Genomic DNA, 18017 nt, shown 5'->3' with positions numbered 1-18017 from the left:
CACCACTGGATTCAATTTGCAGTTCAAAAAGTAATGTACCTTAGAGGTAGAATGCTCCTGGGCAAAAAAAAGTGAGTCTTAGTGGCAGATCACTTGAAATGTTTCCATACTCAACTTATGAAACCTTTGAAAACTATAAAACTTTATTAAGGAGTTAAAAGCAGAAACAAATGTTGATTTGCATTTGAAAAAAATAAGATGTTGACATTTCAGAGAAAGCTACTTGGAGAGTACAATTTTATTTATTACAGAATGGCCAGAGTTTCAAAAAGGATGCATGAGGCACTGGGTTTGACCACATTAAAAAAAAACTAAATATACAGAGAGTTCCAAAAAAGGGATCATAGCTGTCTATCCTGATGGGCAGAAGTCAAGATACTGATGCCTAATGGCTGTCCTAGAATAGCTTTCCAGGTTGGTAATGGGAAAATAGAGAAGGAAATAGCACCACCACTGGCACCTGAGGAATTCACTCTTCAGCAGTCTCACTCCAAAGCAGTGCAAAATGTACAATGTTAATTTTTTTTTTTTTTTTTTTTGATGCTGGAAATAAAACCCAGATCCACTGAGCTCCATCCCCAGCCCAACATGAAAGTCTTTACACACTCCATTCTCAGGAAATCCTGTCTACAATCTGGTAGGAGGAAGGAATCCTGGTCCTGCTCCCGAAGTGTCTTGTCATGTCAGTTTTTTGATAGCTTCAATCCACTCTGCTCGTTCAGCCTTGCTGCTGGCCTGGATATAATAATGTATGTCATCCTTAGTGATCACTTTGAAGAGATTTCCTTGGACATTCCCTTTAACCCCTAGGTAGGAAAAATAAATCAGTGATTAAATATCCATGTCTACTTTCAGCTTGAACCAGATGAAAGTCATCTGAGAAAGGGACAAATAGGAATATTTCTTATGTACATGGTTAGAAAATCCCATGAGGTGCATGTTTTTGCCTTATCCTTCCTTCTCCCTCCTCATCACTTTAAGGCCTGCTACTGGTTAGTCTGGACATTTCTGGAAATCCTCTCTCTGGCCCCTTATGCTAGCCACAGACCTACAGCGTCATTCAAAGAATCATCCAAGAATCCAGTATGTGAAAGTTAAGAGCAGGCACAGAATACGGTGTCTGACTTGAAATTGTATGACTTTGAACCTCAACTTCCACATCCACAAAATGGGAATATCTTCCTACCATAGCTGTCTGTTGTAGAATTAATGTGATAACAGATACAAAAGTGCGCTACTAAATGAAGCACCATGTGAGCCGAGCTATGATTCATAGGTAGGAGTTTATGGGCAATCACAGAATGTGAGGAGAGAGAATATTTAAAATGAGAAATATTGAGTTGTATCCTTAAAACTCTTAAGAACATGCCATATGGACTTTTCCTGTTTCTGAAATTGACTTCAAAACTCACACCATTCATTATCTCATTGATTAAAGCCCTACTCAGCACCCAGAGCGCAGTCTTCCATGGCAGGAGAGGGGGATTCCTGAAATGCAGAGGAAGGCCCCTGAGATCTTCAGGCCAGGACTGAAGCTGCACCTTACCAGTGGGAACGCCATTGTCCTCCAGAGCAGACACCAGTGAACCACGAAGAGAAAACCCACCCACTGGCCTGTTCTCTTCCTGCAGAGAAAAAGAGATCTAATTAGGATTTGCGAACGCACAAAAAGGAAGAGTTGCACTCTCCCCTATAATCATCCTCAGGCCAGTTAAAGAAGGATTCCAAGTTATGTGTAGGGTGGGAGGTGTAGATCAGTGGTTGAACCAGTGCCTTCTGGGTTCAATTCCCAGCACCGAGGGAGTCGATAAATTGTAATAGATGAGGCTAAATTTGAGCATCATGTGTCCAAGTTACTGCCAATAAGGAAGTTTGGGCCTCTTCCTTTCATACCCAGTAGCAGGAGTGCCACCAACATTGCTGTCACCAGGTCTAGCAGAGTTAAATATCAATCCTTCATTCTTGGAGATATCTCAAACTGAGCCTCTGATCCAGTACTACCAGGAGAAACATGCACCAGTTCCTTAACCCTCTTGTGTGTCTTGCCAAGCAATCAGAAAAAGACATAGTCATACTTCTGAACACTGATATTCCTGCATAGGAGACACGGTTATACAAGTCTCTGCTACATGGTGGATATGAAAATGAATGAAGCAAAAGTGGCTTGTCGTATCTCTGAATGGTTCAGACAATTACACACCAGGAGCCTCAGCCCCCTGGGTCCCTTTAATTAATCAATAATGAATTTCACAATAAGTGGTGCAGGCAGCAAGAAATAGGGCAAAAATGAAATGGTTAAGTAACAATGCCAGAGATGATGATACTGATCATGCTAAGGAAGGGACAGTCCAGGGGAAGAGGAGATCCACACCTAGAGGGACGGAGCAAGGGCAGCCTCTGGGGGAAGAGGAATCAACCTTGAGAAGTGAGCCCTGGGTGCGGCAATGGGCAGAGAGCCCATGCAGGAGGAAGGATGAAGGCAAAGCCAGGGAGAAATTAAATTGTCTTTAAGGGATGCTGACTGGGCTTCTGTAAATTCATCAAGGGACAGTAGTTGTCCCTTGGACTAAGTTAAGGCAAAACTGAAGTTTTATTTTATTCTTTTTGTTGATTGTTCCCCCCCCGCCCCCAATTTTGCTCAAATAGATGAGCTAGGGGTGTTGCTCAGTGGTAGAGCACTTGCCTCACATGCTTGAGGCCCTGGGTTCCCTCCCCAGCAGTGAAAAAAAAAAAAAAAAAAAAAAAAGGACTTGAGGTAGCCACAGAGAAGTTTGACCTTTATCCTATAAGTAGGCTTGAGATCAATGTGTGCGGTTTTGTTGTTGGTTTTTGTTGTTGTTTGAGGGAGGTGTTGGTGTTATTTTGTGTTTTGGATACTGGGGATTGAATCCAGGGGCACTTTACCACTGAGCCACATCCCCAGCCCTTTTGATTTTTTATTTTGAGACAGACTCTCACGAAGTTGCTTAGGGCCTCGCTAACTTGAAATTCGCCTGCCTCAGCTTCCTGAGTCACGGGGATTACAGGTGAGTACACCACACCCAGCTTCAACGTGTGTATCTGGAAGGCTCATTGGTTGACCCCTCAGGCAGCCCTCCTGCCATGTCCCTCCTTGGTCTTTAACCCTCCTTAGGGCCTAACAGTGCACCATGGGTTCTTACCAACTCTGTGTTTAGGGTAGGGGTTCCTGACTGAAACTCTTTTACTTTTTGTGTTTTTGTGTTTTGTTTTGGGGGCACTAAAGATTGAGCTCAAAGCTTCATGCTAGGAAAGCACTCTACCACTGAGCTACATCCCAGCACTTTTTTTATTTTGAGACAGGTCTCACTAAGTTGTGTTGCCCTGGCCGGCCTAGAATTTGTGATCCTCCTGCCTCAACCCAGAGAGTAGCCGGGATTACAGGGGTGAGCCACTACACCCAAACACTCTTCATTATCTCAAAAAAAAAAAAAAGAAAATCATACATGTACCAAGATAAGGCTGAGCGGCCTGCCTTGACTATAAGACCACTCTTTTTTTTTTTTTAGATCAATTCAGCATGAGGCTCTACTTATTTTCTGAAATTCAGAGCAAGCAATTCTTGGATCTATGAAAAAAAAAAAGAAAAGAAGTAAATTATGGCTTACATATAATAAAAAGAAATGGAGTAGCGTGGCATAGTGGCGCACACCTGTAATCCCAGCAACCTGGGAGGCTGAGGCAGGAGAATTGCAAGTTCAAGACCAGCCTCAGCAACTTAGCAAGACCTGTCTCAAAATAAAAAGAACTGGAGAAAAGAATGTAGCCCCATGTTAAAGCACCCTTGAGTTCAATCCCCAGTACAAGAAAGAAAGAAAGAAAAGCAGGAAAGAACAGGAAGAAAGAAAATAAAAGAAATGGTGGCCCAGGCCTGCAATCCCAGGGACTCCGGAGGCTCAGGCTGGAAGATCACAAGCTTGATGCCAGCCTCAGCAACTTAGCAAGGCCCTGTCTCAAAATGAAAAATAAAAAGCTGGGGATGTAGCTCAGTGACACAATGCCCCTGGGTTCAGTCCCAGGTACCACAAAAAAAAAAAAAAAAAAAAAAGAAAGAAAGAAAAGAACAAAAGAAATGTTTCAAAGCATAGGGGAGAACAAGGAGTGGAAGAGGCAGAGTCCATGGGCTCTTCAGATGGCAAAGGGGGAAGAGGCTGGGAAGTGGGCTTTAATAAAGTAAAAGATGTTTTTCTTCTCAAAATAATGAAGCTTTTCCATAGGAAGAAGTGGGCACAGAAGAATCCACTCGCTGCGCAGGAGAGGAAGGAGCAGCTGGCCCTTCAGGGTGAGGGCGGGAAGAAGCGGCTGCTACTCTGCTGGGAGGTGTCTGGAGGCAGCAGGGCACCCAGGGAGCCACGGCACTCACTTTGGCTGGGTCGTAGTAATGCAGGAAAGCGGGGTCCCTCCTCAGAACAAATCGTCGCACCTTCCAGTTTTTCCTCTTGTGACCCTGCAGCAAAGAAACGGATCCACGGTCCTTGGTGACAGCTCTCCATCTTCTTCCACTTCCCTGCACCAAACCCCAACAAGCCAGCCTACCCCAATAAAAACCTCATTAAAAACAAAAGAGTCTGGCCAGGCACAGTGGCGCTGCCTGTATTCCCAGCAACTCAAAAGACTGGGTCAGGAGGATGGCAAGTTCAAGGCCAGCCTCAGCAATTTATCAAGGCCCTGCCTCAAAATAAAAAATAAAAAGTATGGGGCTGGGGTTGTGGCTCAGTGGTAGAGCTGCTGCCTAGCACACGTGAGGCCCTGCATTCAATCCTCAGAACCACATAAAAATAAACAAATAATATAAAGGTATTGTGTCTACTTACAACTAAACTTTTTAAAAAAATCTTTAAATAAATAACATGTAGCTCAATGATAAAGCACTCATGGGTTTAATCCCCAGTCAAAAATAAAAATAAAAAATAAGTAAATAAAAACAGTCCACAGGACTCCTGAAGATTGCAATGATATGTCACAGACTTCACATGTTCAGTGAGCCTCCTGTAAAAACACCCTCATATTTAGTTGACAGAGCCAAGGACAGTTGGCATCAAAAGGAAGGGGATTGCATTATCCTGACGTTACTTGGTGCAAAAGAGAGGGACAGGGGCAGCAGGTGTCAACCTGAACCCAAGGCCACCAACTTCCACCAGCTCTTTAATGGTCAACTTAGTTCAAAAACAAAACTACAGCTGCATGTATACTTGTGCATTTTTACACTTGCATCCATCTACAGCAAAACCACCATTACATTCTGCATCAGAAAAAGAAGCAATCCATTATAGAACTCGATAAAAACTAAATGTGTAAAAGGTTAATCTGATGTGTGTGTGGAGAAACACTCTCTTTGGCCTGAGACCCTAGATCATAAACCTTCTTTAGCCTCTGGCCTGAAAGACACTCATGAGTCTCTCCTGTACCCTCTTCATGCTCCTCCAGGGGCCTCAGTACTGCCCTCAGTAAGGACTCCTGCCAGGCTCAGCAGAAGCAGGGGCCTGGGGTCAACACACAGTCGTGTGGCTGGTAAAGAACCTAAACACAGACGGGGATCCTGTTGTGCAAGAAGCAGGTCACAAATTTTTGAAATGAAACAATCATGCAGAAGTTGTTTGGGGTTTTTTTGTTTGTTTTTGGTACCAGAGATTAAACACAGGGGTGTTTAATTACTAAATTATATCCCCAGCCTTTTTTTCTTTTCATTAATTTGTTCTGATTAGTAATACATGACAGTAGAATGCACTTTGACACATCATACATAAATGGAGTATAACTTCTCATTCTTCTGATTGTACATGATGGAGAATCACACCAGTCATGTAATCATTTATGTACATAGGGTAATAATGTCTGATTCATTCTCCTATCCTTTCTAACCCCCATACCTGCTCCCCTCCCTTCACTCCCCTCTGCCTCTGTTTTTCCCTAGCCACCTCTCTTACTGTAAATTAGCATCCACATATCAGAGAAAATATTTAACCTTTGATTTGGGGGGACTGGCTTATTTCACTTAGCAAAATATTCTCCAGCTCCATCCATTCACCAGCAAATGCCATAATTTCACTCTTCTTTAAGCCTGAGTAATATTCCACTGTGTATACATTTTGAGGCAGAGCCTTGCTAAATTGCTCAGGCTGGCTTTGAATTTGTGATCCTCCTGCCTCAGCCTCCCAAGTTGTTCAGATTACAGGTGTGCACCACCACACCCAGCCCAGAAGTTACTTTTTAGTGCTGTGATGATTCCATGTGTTTATGCTTTTCCCGGATACTCCCCACACCTGGGCGTGTGATGGTCTGACTGGCTTCTGCAACTGCTCTGCAGACCCTGCTGGTAATGGGGGTGTTCTAGCATTCTCAGCTCCCCCCAGGGGCTCCTTCCTGCCTCTCCTCAGCATCCCCCTCCTCCCTGTCAAAGGCAGCCATACCTGCTTGGACAGAAAGCCTTGCTTGACCACCAAGCCGCTTAACTCCACGGTGCTCAGACTGATTTCTTCCTTGGGGCTTGGCTTCTTCCTGTAGCTCTCAGCCTAGTGGGAAGGAGGGAGCAAGGACTGTGCTACAGAAATAGCCCCAGGCCCAGGCTCAGGGCTGCAGGAGAAAGAGGATGCCTCCTGGGGACAAAGCTGTCCCCAACCCTCGGCCTCTCCCTGTGCCCATTCTTTCTGCCTCTTCCCTCTCCCCTGGTGGCAAGAGGAGCCCCGCTAACTTACAAAAGTGTACAGGGCTGTGGAGTCGTCCAGGAACTGCTCAGACAGGTCACCGGAGCGAATGGCTCCCATGCTCCGGACACCCACAGGCCTGAGGAAGTTCTCCTCCATGAGCACAGAGGCCAGCGTCACCGCCTCCAGACGGCTGGCCGCGAAGCTGCTGGAGATGAGCCAGTCCACCAGGGAGGAGCCTGCGCCGGGGCAAGGGCAGCACCCATCAGACCACGGGCGCCCACCCACCCTCCTTAGGGTGCTTGTCTGTGACCTTCCCCCTCCTCCTAGGCAGACTCGGGCTCGAGCCAAGAGCAGACTGAAGGCTGTGCCGGCCACACACAGCCGCGACCACACCCATGTGGCCATCTCAGGCCAGACCACTGCTCAGCAAATAGCTCTGGTTTCAATAGGGGCTGGTCAAGCGCTCCACTGATCCCCGGGTCCCAAGTGTCCCGTGTCCACCGCCTCGCCCAGCCCCTGGGATGGGCAGGCTCACCCAGGAAGGTCTTTTTGTAGGTGCTTCCCTGCTCCATGTTGGGGCTTGGCCGAATCCCGCTGCTGCTATCGTGCATCTTGTCCACGATGCGGCTGGTATGGAAGGAAGGCAAAGGAGAAGGATCCTCGTCACACAGAGCTTCAAGGGAGGACCCAAGAGCCACTGCCAGGGAATAAGGCATGTGGCGAGGGGTGTGATCCACACCAGAGGGGAGGGGGCCTTCCATGACGCATCAGAATCTGATAGGATTCTCAGACATTTCTCTTCTCAGCCATCTAATCATTACCCTTGTAGTGAGGCGAAAGAGCTATGGATTTACTTAAAAGCAACAATAGTGCTGGGGGGATAGCTCAGTGGGATAGCACTTGCCTAGCATGCACAAAACCCTAGGTTCAATCCCCAGGACAGCAAGACACAAAACATGAGTGTGCAGGAGCCAACACGCTTCTCTATGATCTGCTGCATTCAGCGCAAATCCTCCAGCTATTTCTCAATGCTGAGCCTCTCTGAATCCAACCACAACCCACCCACCCAGTCCTCCCCACATGTGCCACGGCTTAGCAGCCCTTCGACACACAGAAAGTGCACAGGCCAGATTTCAGTGCCTGGCATGGAGTTAAAAGCCCAGAATGGACGCACAATGTCTGTGTGTGTGTGTGATGGAACCCAGGCCTCACACATCCTAGGCAAGTGCTCTTCCATTGAGTCAGTGGGGTGCATTCCCAGCCCACATCCCTCATCTGTGATGGGTGTGAGGGTTTGGCTGCCTGGGAGTGTTTGCAACAGTGTCCCTACTTTATCACCTCCACCTCTGACCAGCTTTCCTTCTGCTCTATGGGACGATCACTTCCTCCAACAGAAGATCTTTCCTCATTTATGTGTATACACTGGGGCTGGAAGGCCCCAGAGATGAGATCCTGTTTACTCCTACCTGCGTCTGCTAAGCACCCAGCACAGTACATGGCATGCAGTAGGTACTCAATAACTATTTATTTTCTTTCTGATTTTAAACATTGGTACATGATAATTGCACATATTTGTGAGGTACTCAGTAACAGTTTGTTGAATGAATGAACGAGGAACCCTCACCCAGCAAGACTGCAGCTGCTACCAGAAAACATCATCTGTGCCACCAGGCTACAAAAAGACCAGTGACCTGGTTGGTGGAGAGCCCTAAGAAACTGTGACACAGCCCTGAGCACCTGTCTAAAATGGAGTGTGGGGGGGGTCTCTACCTCCTCACAAGGTGGGCAAAAGTGGCAAAGTTCTAAGAGGTTTCATAGGAGTGGGGCTAGTGGTTCAGGTCATCCCCAGGTCAGTATGACCCAGACAGGGACAGCTGACAGCCCTGAAGCACAAGGTGGTCCCAGCCAGGCCTGTGTAGCACCATAGAGCCCCCCTCCCCAAGGACCTCCCCCCTCCCCACTGGGCGCACAGGAGAGGCTGCAGAGAGGCCAGAGGCTGAAGGGGTGGGGCAGGCAGGGCACTCACTGCAGGCTGATGTGAGGGGGCAGCTTGAAGGAGTTTTTTAATATGTGGAGCTGCTGGACCTTCCCGGGCTGCCCTGCATGGATGGCCCCTGTTATCTCGAAGGCCCATGCGTCCCTCTCCTCTCGAGAACAGGCCTCCAGGAAGTACTCTGTGGAAGTCCTGGTCTTCAGCTTAATGAGGAGCTGTGGGAAGAAAGAGTCAGACGGCACTCAAAGGCACAGCAGGCCAGAGCACGCGGTCAGCAGAAACCACAGGGCCAAGGTGGGGTAGTCCAGTGACCGCCTGTGCCCTGGCCCCTTGTCTCTACCCCAGTGGTCTGTGAAACTTCGCTCAGACACTTCCAGCAGTGGGGAGCTCACGGCCTCCTAAAGCAGCCTTTCCCCTTGGGACAGATTAGTCAGCACAAGGACTGCTTCCAGGACACTGTCCAGAATCTGCCTCTGGGGTCACTTAGTCTCTCCTCCCACGACAGCTTTGCACTGAAATGGGAACCGTTCAGCCTCTACAGCCAGGCTGAATGGGACCAAAACCCACCTCTGCCCCTTAGCTAGAGATGCTCACTGAGTCTGAGTTTCTTATTAATGGTCCCTTGAATAAAACTGTTAGTGACACCACCTTTGAGCCTATTTTCCCTCCAGTTTAAACATTCCCAGGTCTTTCACACATTCCACTGACATCAGGAGAAAGAGATAAGGCAAGGAGGACTGGGAGATGGGTCCCCGGGGAACTTCCTGGGCAGTAAAGCACAATCAGCACTTGCAGATATTTGCTAAGAAACTTACAAAAAGGTTATTTTAAAATCAGGATCTACGTGACTGGGATCCATGCCTCTCCAAAGAGGGGAAATGCCTGGTGGATATTTTGATGGGCCTAAAGGCTGCACATGGACAATAAACACCACACCCAGGATTCGGCAGGGGCTGACTTCCTTAAACTTATATAAACTCCTAGACAAGGGTCACTCTTTGATATCCCTCTCTTGGGACCCCTCTCTCTTTGAGAGCTCTGCTTTCTTCCTCTTACTCTAATAAGTAATTATTATTCCTTATTATTATCTGTTATTTTATTATTAATAATAACTATTAATAATAGTATCAATAATTATTATTATTACTTATTATTATCTGTTATTTTACTCTCACCCTTGTATCTGAGGTTCTCATTCTTCACATTCATGAAACAAGAACCCAACTCCACGCTCTGTGTTAGGATATGATATAGTTTACACTCCTTCTCAACCAGTTTACTATGTTTGCAGTGCTGGGGATTGAACCTCGGCCTTGGGCATACTAGGCAAGCACTTTACCACTGAGCCACATCCCCAACCCTCAACCAGTTCACTCTTGCTAAGTGTTCTGCACACACTGAGCACTCTCACAGATGGCCCACGGAATGGAATATCCTGCTCCAGGATCTGAGGGGTGCAGAACATCAGAGGCTACCGCCTGGGAGCACAGGAGTGTGGGCAGTTCCAGGCACTGTAGAGCCTTTCATTTTCCCATCTTTCATTTATTTATTTTTTGGTCCTGGGGATTGAACTCAGGGGCTTACCACTGAGCCACGTTTCCAGCCATTTTTGTTTTCTATTTTGAGATAGGGTCTCACTAAGTTGCTGAGGCCGGCCTTGGACATGAGCTCCACCTGCCTCAGCTTCCCAAGTCACTGAGATTACAGGTGTGTGCCACCGCACCTGGCACTTTTTAATGTAAATGGGCATTTAAGGAGTTTCTTTGACAAGTTGTGGGATCTTTCAGTCTGACTCTATTAAATGTTACCCGAGTAGGCCAGTTCTGAAACATTCTACTTCATTCTGATTCTGCTTCCCAAATGTCAACTCCCAACTTATTTTGCTTGCAATCTTAATATTCTTCACCTAAACTAATAGTGAAAATGGTGAATAAGGCATGGCTGGCTCACGGCCCCAAGGAACCCCATGAAGATATTCCTCCAAGTTAACATTCACTCATCACTATCATGGAAGAAGAGAGTGAACTCAGATCCAGAACCTGTACAGTCAGTCTGCAATTAACCATTTTAATGAAAAGAATTTCAGGAGAGACTAGAAATTTAAAAAAAAATCTAGGTGCACCCTTTTTTACAGCTTCCGTAATTTTATATATGCTTTATGATTTGTTCTTAGTGGATCTGTTGGCTACTCTCAGTCTCTTTTAGTCCAAATACTCATGAACTAAGCAAATAACAAACCCGTTTGAGAATTTTATGTAGAATTAACATGAAGCTCATAACTCCAGCAAATTTAGCCTGTTTCTCTTTTTTGAAATTTAAACCATAGTTTTCCCATCTCCATCCCATCTACCAATACCTCTGCTCTCCACTGTTTCCTAAAGATTATTAAGAGATAGCAGGTCAACAAGTTAGCTGGGAGTGGTGGCTCACACCTGTAATTCCAGCTACTTGGGAGACTGAGGCAGGAAGACTGCAAGTTCAAGGCCAGCCCGGGCAACTTAGTGAGACCCTATCTCAAAATAAAAATAAAAAGGGCTAGGGGTATAGTTCAGTGGTAAAGCACCCCTGGGTTTAATTCCCATACCACAGATACACAAAAAAGAGGTAGTAGGTCAACAAATTAACCTATGAGTTCAGGGGTTTCATTTATTGTGGTTTTTTTTTTTTTTTGTACTAGGGATTAAACCCCAAGGGTGCTTAATCACTGAGCCACACCCCCAGTCCTTTTTTTTTAATTTTTATTTTTTTATTTTGAGACAGGGTCTCACTAATTTGCTTAGGGCCTTACGTTTTGCCAAGGCTTGCTTTGAACTCGTGATCTCCTGTCTCAGTCTCCCAAGTTACTGGGATCACAGGTGTGTGCCACCGTGCCTTTCTCCATAAAGCATCTAAACCATGGCTTCATATCCCCATTTCTTCATAGGAGATATTTGGGTGTAATTATCTCATCCCATCTTACAGACGACAATGACGACTGAGAGAGGTTTAACTACCTGCCTGAGGTCAGGTACCTGGAAGATGGTTGAGCCATGACTTGAACCAAGTCTTTCAATTATAACTCCGAGCTCTTCCCACTACCCACACCACCTTCCCAAAGAGCCAGAGGTGAGGAGTGTCTGGGGTGGGGAGCTGGACAGCAGGAACCTTCACCTACCGGACGGTTTTCATAATCCAGGCAGGGGCAGGTGATGGTGCAGCCATCCAGGAGGATCCGGCCCTTGGGAGGGGCCACTCTCCGACCCCCCTCAAGCTTGTAGTACAGCAGCGTGTTCTGCCGAAGGATGAACCATCGCACCTTCCAGTTGTGGACAATGTGGCCCTGTGAACAGACAGGAAAGCCCCGAGGTGAGGGAGAGAGGGGAGGACACCATGTTCATGGAGAGATGCTAACCAGATGTGCTTTGGAAACAGAGACACAGCAGTATTTTGGATCTTTCTCAGACATTTCTTTGGGATATCTGGCAAATACCTTTGGCACTGACCTTCTGGTTGCCATTTGGCCTTTTTCTGGTTATAAATTTTTGTGTGTTATGTAGTGTTGAGAGTGGAATCCAGACCTTGCACATGCAGGCAAGTGCTCTACCACAGAGCTATACCCACCATCTGTTCCTGGTCACGAACCTTGAGATAAACTGCAAATTATTAAGAAGAAAAAAAGTCACGCGCCTATCATTCTGCTACTAAGAGACAGCCACTGTTAACATTTGACACTTCCTTTCAGTCTTTTTCCCTTTTAGTTTTCGCTTTAAAAAAAATAGACCATATTTATCAGTGGTAGAGCACTTGCCTAGAATATGCAAGGCCCTGGGTTCAATCCCCAGTTCTGAAAAGAAAAAAAATAAATATCATATTACAAGCCAGAAGTGGTGGTACATGCCTATAATTCTAGTGACTTGGGTGGCTGAGACAGGAGAATTGCAAGTTCAAGGCCAGCCTCAGCAACTTAGTGAGGCCCTAAGTAACTTAGAGAGACCCTGTCTCAAAATAAAAAATAAGCAAAAAAAACTGGGTATGTGGCTCCATGGTAAAGTGCCCCTGGATTCAATCCCCAGCATCACTCACACACACATAAAAAGACCATATTACATATGGCTTTATTTTCTCACTTTTGTCTTGTTTAGCCTTGCTGAGCATTTTCTCACACCATTATATTTCTTTTTGCATATATATATGAAACAGTATTTATTAAAGAATATTTGGGAAAGTAGTAGGAAGGAATAAAAACAAATCCATGACCTGCTTTACAAGGTAGTGGCCAGATCAACATTGAGACACTCATTCCAGTCCTTTTGCTGTATATTTTTAAAAGCACAAACACATGACATGTCAACATGGGTCACCAGCATTTTAAAAACACACCTTCTGACTTTAAAGTAGAAGCATACACAGAAAATTTGGAAAACACTGAAAAGTGTAAAGGAAATTAAAGTCACCTACCATCTCATTAGTCAAAAATAACCACAGCTAATATTTTCATACACTTCCTTAGTTGTTTTTATCCATTTTCTTTTTACACAATTAAGTTTATAGTATACGAGATTCTTCAGTCTAATTAACAAAGGTTTGAATGGATGATGACAAAGACAGACTTGGGAACAGTATTTGCCCCTCAAATTATCAATATGTTTTTTAAAGAGGCAGGAAATACACAGCCACTTCAGTGTTTATAGAGCACAATTCACAATAGCTAAACTGTGGAACTGACCTGGATGCCCTTTAATAAATGAATGGATTAAAAAATGTGGCATATATACACAACAGAATATTACTCAGCAATAAAAGAGAATAAAATCATGGCATTTGCAGGTAAATGGATAGAGTTGGAGAAAATAATGCTAAGTGAAGTTAGCCAGTCCCAAAAAACCAAATGCCAAATGTTTTATTTGATATAAGGAGGCTGACTCATAGTGGGGTAGGGAGAGGGAGTGTGGGAGGAATAGCCAACTCTAGATAGGGCAGAGGGGTGTGAGGGGAAGGGAGGGGCATGGGGTTATAAATGATGGTGGAATGTGATGGATATTATTATCCAAAGTACAGGTATGAAGACACGAATTGGTGTGAATATACTTTGTATACAGCCAGAGATATTGTGCTCTATATGTGTAATAAGAATTGTAATGCATTCCGCTGTCATATATAAAAAAAGAAACTAAAAAAAAAGATGCAGAAAATAATCACTCAATGTTCCCTTTCCATTTATAAAGCAATCAAAATATATATCAGTCTAAAGCCTGAGCTAAATTTCTACTTCAGTGAACCCTGACATGGAATACCACATTTGTTTATTTTGTGTATCCAAATGGGTCTGCACCATTTCATAAGAATATTCCATACACAAAACTTTCAACCACATTCTCCTAGGAAAGATAACAACTGTAGCTTCATTAAAAGCTTTACATGTCTCACAATGTAAAGTCTATAACGTGACTTAAACATTTTGCACACTCAGATTTACATAAAAGAGCTTTAGCAGGAAAATAAAGTATGATTGATAATAGCTCAAGGAGTTCTAATTGGTATAACAGACTTGGCCTTATCAAGTTCCAAAGAATTCATTATCAAAACTACAAACAAACCTTCACTTGTGTATACAGTTGTAACCTTTACAGTAGCTGTCAGGGGAAGTAGCCGTGTAGGTTTACATGTTGCTGAAGGCAAAGAGTTAGCAAATGCAAACTCCAGAGAGAATGAATGCTCCACCTACAGCTTCCTCTTAGACAATCAGGAAACACTAAATGAAATCATCCTAAAAGAAAATCACAACACCTTGCTGCCGATAGTCCCCTCTTCAAAAGCTCTCTGTGAGAGCCCTCAGCTCAACTCAGCAGGCCATGTAGTCGTCTAAGGTGATCTTTCCACTGGTGCTGTATTGTTTTGCAATTGAACTCGGTTTGGGGAGTCGACCTCAGCGCCTGTTGTCCTTAGCGCCTTCTGCAATTCTTGAGGATCCCCGGTTCTACTCCTACCACCATCAAAACTGATGAAGTGTTGTCTCCAGCCATTCAATGCAGCCCAGAGTTCTTTAAATTCATTGAAGCCCATCATGCCAAACCTGTCTCCATCCACCATTGAAACTGCAAGCTGACAAGTCACCAGGTTAAAAGGTTTGTATCCTCCAGCAATGCCCAACTGTGGCAGACCTCTCTGCAATTCAGCAGCATCTATTTGCTCATCCTGTCCTGCTACAGCAGCAAAGTGACTACACAGAGGATTCTGCGTTTGTCCTCCAGGACTCTCTCCATACTTGCCAGGGTAGTACTCACTGCTGGCACTGGGGTGCCCAGATAGGCCTTGGTGCAGACCGAGCTCTGCCTCCCCACCCCAGGGCAACTCTTCTTCTCCTCCTCCTTCACCTTCCTCCTCCTCCTCCTCCCTGCCCCTTCCTCCTTCTTCTTCTTCTTGTAGTAGGAATTGAACCCAGGGGAGCTTTACCACTGACTTACATCTCCAGTCCTTTTTAATTTTGTTTTCAATTTAGAGGTAGGATCTTGCCAAGTTGCCCAGGTTGGCCTTGAACTTGCTATCTTCCTGCTTGAGCCTCCAGATTAACTGAGATTACAGGCCTGTGCCACTGTGCCCTAAAAATATTCTTTTTTTTAAGTATTGCTTTTAGTTATATATGGACACAATACCTTTATTTTGTTTATTTATTTTTATCTGGTGCTGAGGATTGAACCCAGTGCCTCACATGTGTGAGGCAAGTGCTCTGCCACTGAGCCACAACTCCAGCCCCCTGGAATATTCTTTATGACTACTCTTCATATGTATAATTGCCAATCTCCTATTATTTGTGACTGAATTTGTTTGTTTGTTTGTTTTCTTGTCTGTTATAAACTATGCTACAATGAGTATTCTCACACATAAATTTTGATTGTGTCTCTGATTTTCTTTCCTTAAAATATAATCCCTAGAAAGAATGTAACTAGTCAAAGGGTCTGGGCAATCTCTAAGGCTGAAGCGTCAGTCACTCTACAGCGCTAAGGGACCTTCCAGGCTAGCCTAACCAGCTGCAGCAGGCATACAAGGCAGGTTGTTTGAGATGTTCTCAGGTGGGTCAGCATAGTCAGGTGCAGGCAGAGAACTAGTTTCTAGAACATACCAATGGATAGGGGAATTCTGCTGAGGGACTGGAAAGTAGGGTTTGGTACACAGGAAAGCACCTTCTTGGCATATTTCTAAGCAGAACCCAATTTGGAACTATGTTCTAACCTAGAAAGATGAGCTTTATCTGGATCAAAGACCAAGTCCCAAAATCACTCATGGCCTTGCCTAGCATTTATTAATATCAAAGACCCCTTCAGTTCTCACATCTGTGGTGCTATGATTCTATTCCATGCTCGGCACATAATGGGAGCTATTAGGTTATCAAAAGTTGTAGAACCAGGCACGGTGGCACAGGCCTATAATCCCCACTACTCAGGAGACTGAGGCGGGTTTAAGTCCAGCCTGGGCAATTTAGTGAGATCCTGCCTCAAAAAAAGAGAAAGGGCTGGGGATGTAGCTCAGTAGGAGAGCAGCCTGGCTCAATCCCCAGAACCACCACAACAAAAAAAGAGCGGGGTCCCTTCCCTTTGTTCCTGACAAAAGGTACATGCAGTCCAAGGATTGACAGTTTTATCTGATGTAGGAAGACAAAAAAGGTTTAAATCTGACTCCTCAGCTGTTAGGGCCCTCTGCTTCTCTCTACATGGTCCAGTCTCAGGACCTCATTCCCTGGGAGCCCCCTGCTGTGGGGGTCTTGACACTCTTGGCACCAGCCAGGCTGGCCTGGGGCTTCTGGATGCTGAAGAATTCAAGGCAGCAAATGACTGGCACACAAGGTCGTACCTGGACTAGGGAGAAGAGCATGCAAGGTAAATGGATGGTACAGCTGCTGTCATCAGGTGAAGAGAGGGAAAATAATGTGAAACCTTAAAACATGGATCTTTTAGGCTGACTTGCGTGCCTCCAAATTCATATGCTGAAGTCCGAACCCCATACCTCAGAAGGAGACTGTATGGGAAGACAGTCCCTTTAAAGAAGTGATCAAGTTAAAATGGGATCATTAGGTGGGCACTGATCCAATCTGACTGGTGTCCTTATAGGAAGAGATTTGGACACACACAGAAACACCAGAGATCTACATTCCACAAGAAAGACCACGTGAAGACACAGCAAGAAGGCAGTCAATCACAAGCCAAGCAGAAGGAATCAAACCAGCCAACACCTTGATCTTGAACTTTGAGGCTCTAGAACTTTGAGGGGGGGGCCCTCTGATGTTTAAGTCAGTTTGTGATACTTGTTATGACAGCCCTACCAAACTTCCCAAAAGGGAAAAGAGGAAGGCAGCGGGTGATGGAAGAGGAGAAAAATGTAACCAACAGATGCTGAGCAGAAAAAAACAAAAACAGAGATGTACTTCCCTGGACAAAATGTTAAACTTCCCAGAATCCCTTGCACTTGGAGAATAGGTAGGTGACCAGGCTTCTGTCAATCCAAGGCAGAGCCCTGATGTGTGCTTGACAGCAAACAAACATGGGGAAATGGGAACTTCTGGCAAGGGCAATAGTAGGACAGTTTCTTCTGATACCCAGATCCTAGAGTTATCAAAGACAAGTGTCCAAAACTTTCAGCAACAAATTTTCCAGTAGAAACATCTTCTAACAGAGATAACACTAACCCACGGCCATTGGGTACTTTTGTCTGGCTGCAACATTCTTGGTTGTAAGGCATTCCAGCCTGATTCTCTGGCCTCACAAATAATCCCTTGTTGCTGGGGGCAGTAGCACATATCTGTAACCCAGGTACTTGGGAGGCTGAGGCAGAAGGATCTTAAATTCAAGGACAGACTTGGAAACTTGGTGAGACCTGGTCACTTTCTTTCTTTCTTTTTTATTGATTTTATTTTTTTAAAAAATACACGACAACAGTGGAATGCATTACAATCCTTATTACACAATTTTCGTATCTCTGTATATAAAGTATGTTCGTGTCAATTTATACCATTATACATGTACTTTTTTTTGCATTACAATTCTTTTTTTTGATGGACACAACATCGTTGTTTGTATGTGGTGCTGAGGATCGAACCCGGGCCACACGCATGCCAGGCGAGCGCGCTACCGCTTGAGCCACATCCCCAGCCCTTTACAATTCTTTTTTTTAATCTTTATTTTACTTTATTTTTATGTGGTGCTGAGGATCGAACCCAGCGCCTCGCACATGCGAGGCAAGCACTCTACCACTGAGCCACAACCCCAGCCCCCATTACAATTCTTAATACACATATATACCACACTTTTTCATATCTCTGTTTGTATATAAGGTATGTTGACACCTAATTCAAGTCTTCATACATGTACTTTGTATAATGATGGAGA

At 44.9% G+C, this 18017-nt stretch overlaps 1 protein-coding gene across 1 annotated transcript; it reads right to left on the bottom strand.

Annotated features, from left to right (window-relative positions):
* Positions 1-678: 678 nt before the first annotated feature.
* On the bottom strand, positions 679-12154 carry Plek2 (pleckstrin 2). Its single transcript, XM_077800126.1, has 9 exons — positions 12128-12154; positions 11813-11977; positions 8692-8873; positions 7201-7292; positions 6714-6901; positions 6429-6530; positions 4382-4465; positions 1547-1625; positions 679-806 (listed from the first exon to the last, which is right to left on the bottom strand). Exons 1-9 carry the CDS (start codon positions 12152-12154, stop codon positions 679-681), a joined length of 1047 nt encoding a protein of 348 aa, XP_077656252.1.
* Between the last annotated feature and the right edge of the window lie 5863 nt (positions 12155-18017).

The sequence above is a fragment of the Urocitellus parryii genome, chromosome 6 (genome assembly GCF_045843805.1).
Source record: "Urocitellus parryii isolate mUroPar1 chromosome 6, mUroPar1.hap1, whole genome shotgun sequence".
Lineage (NCBI taxonomy): Eukaryota > Metazoa > Chordata > Mammalia > Rodentia > Sciuridae > Urocitellus > Urocitellus parryii.
Note: the sequence above shows the minus strand (reverse complement) of the source record. Positions and strands in the feature narration are given on the sequence as shown.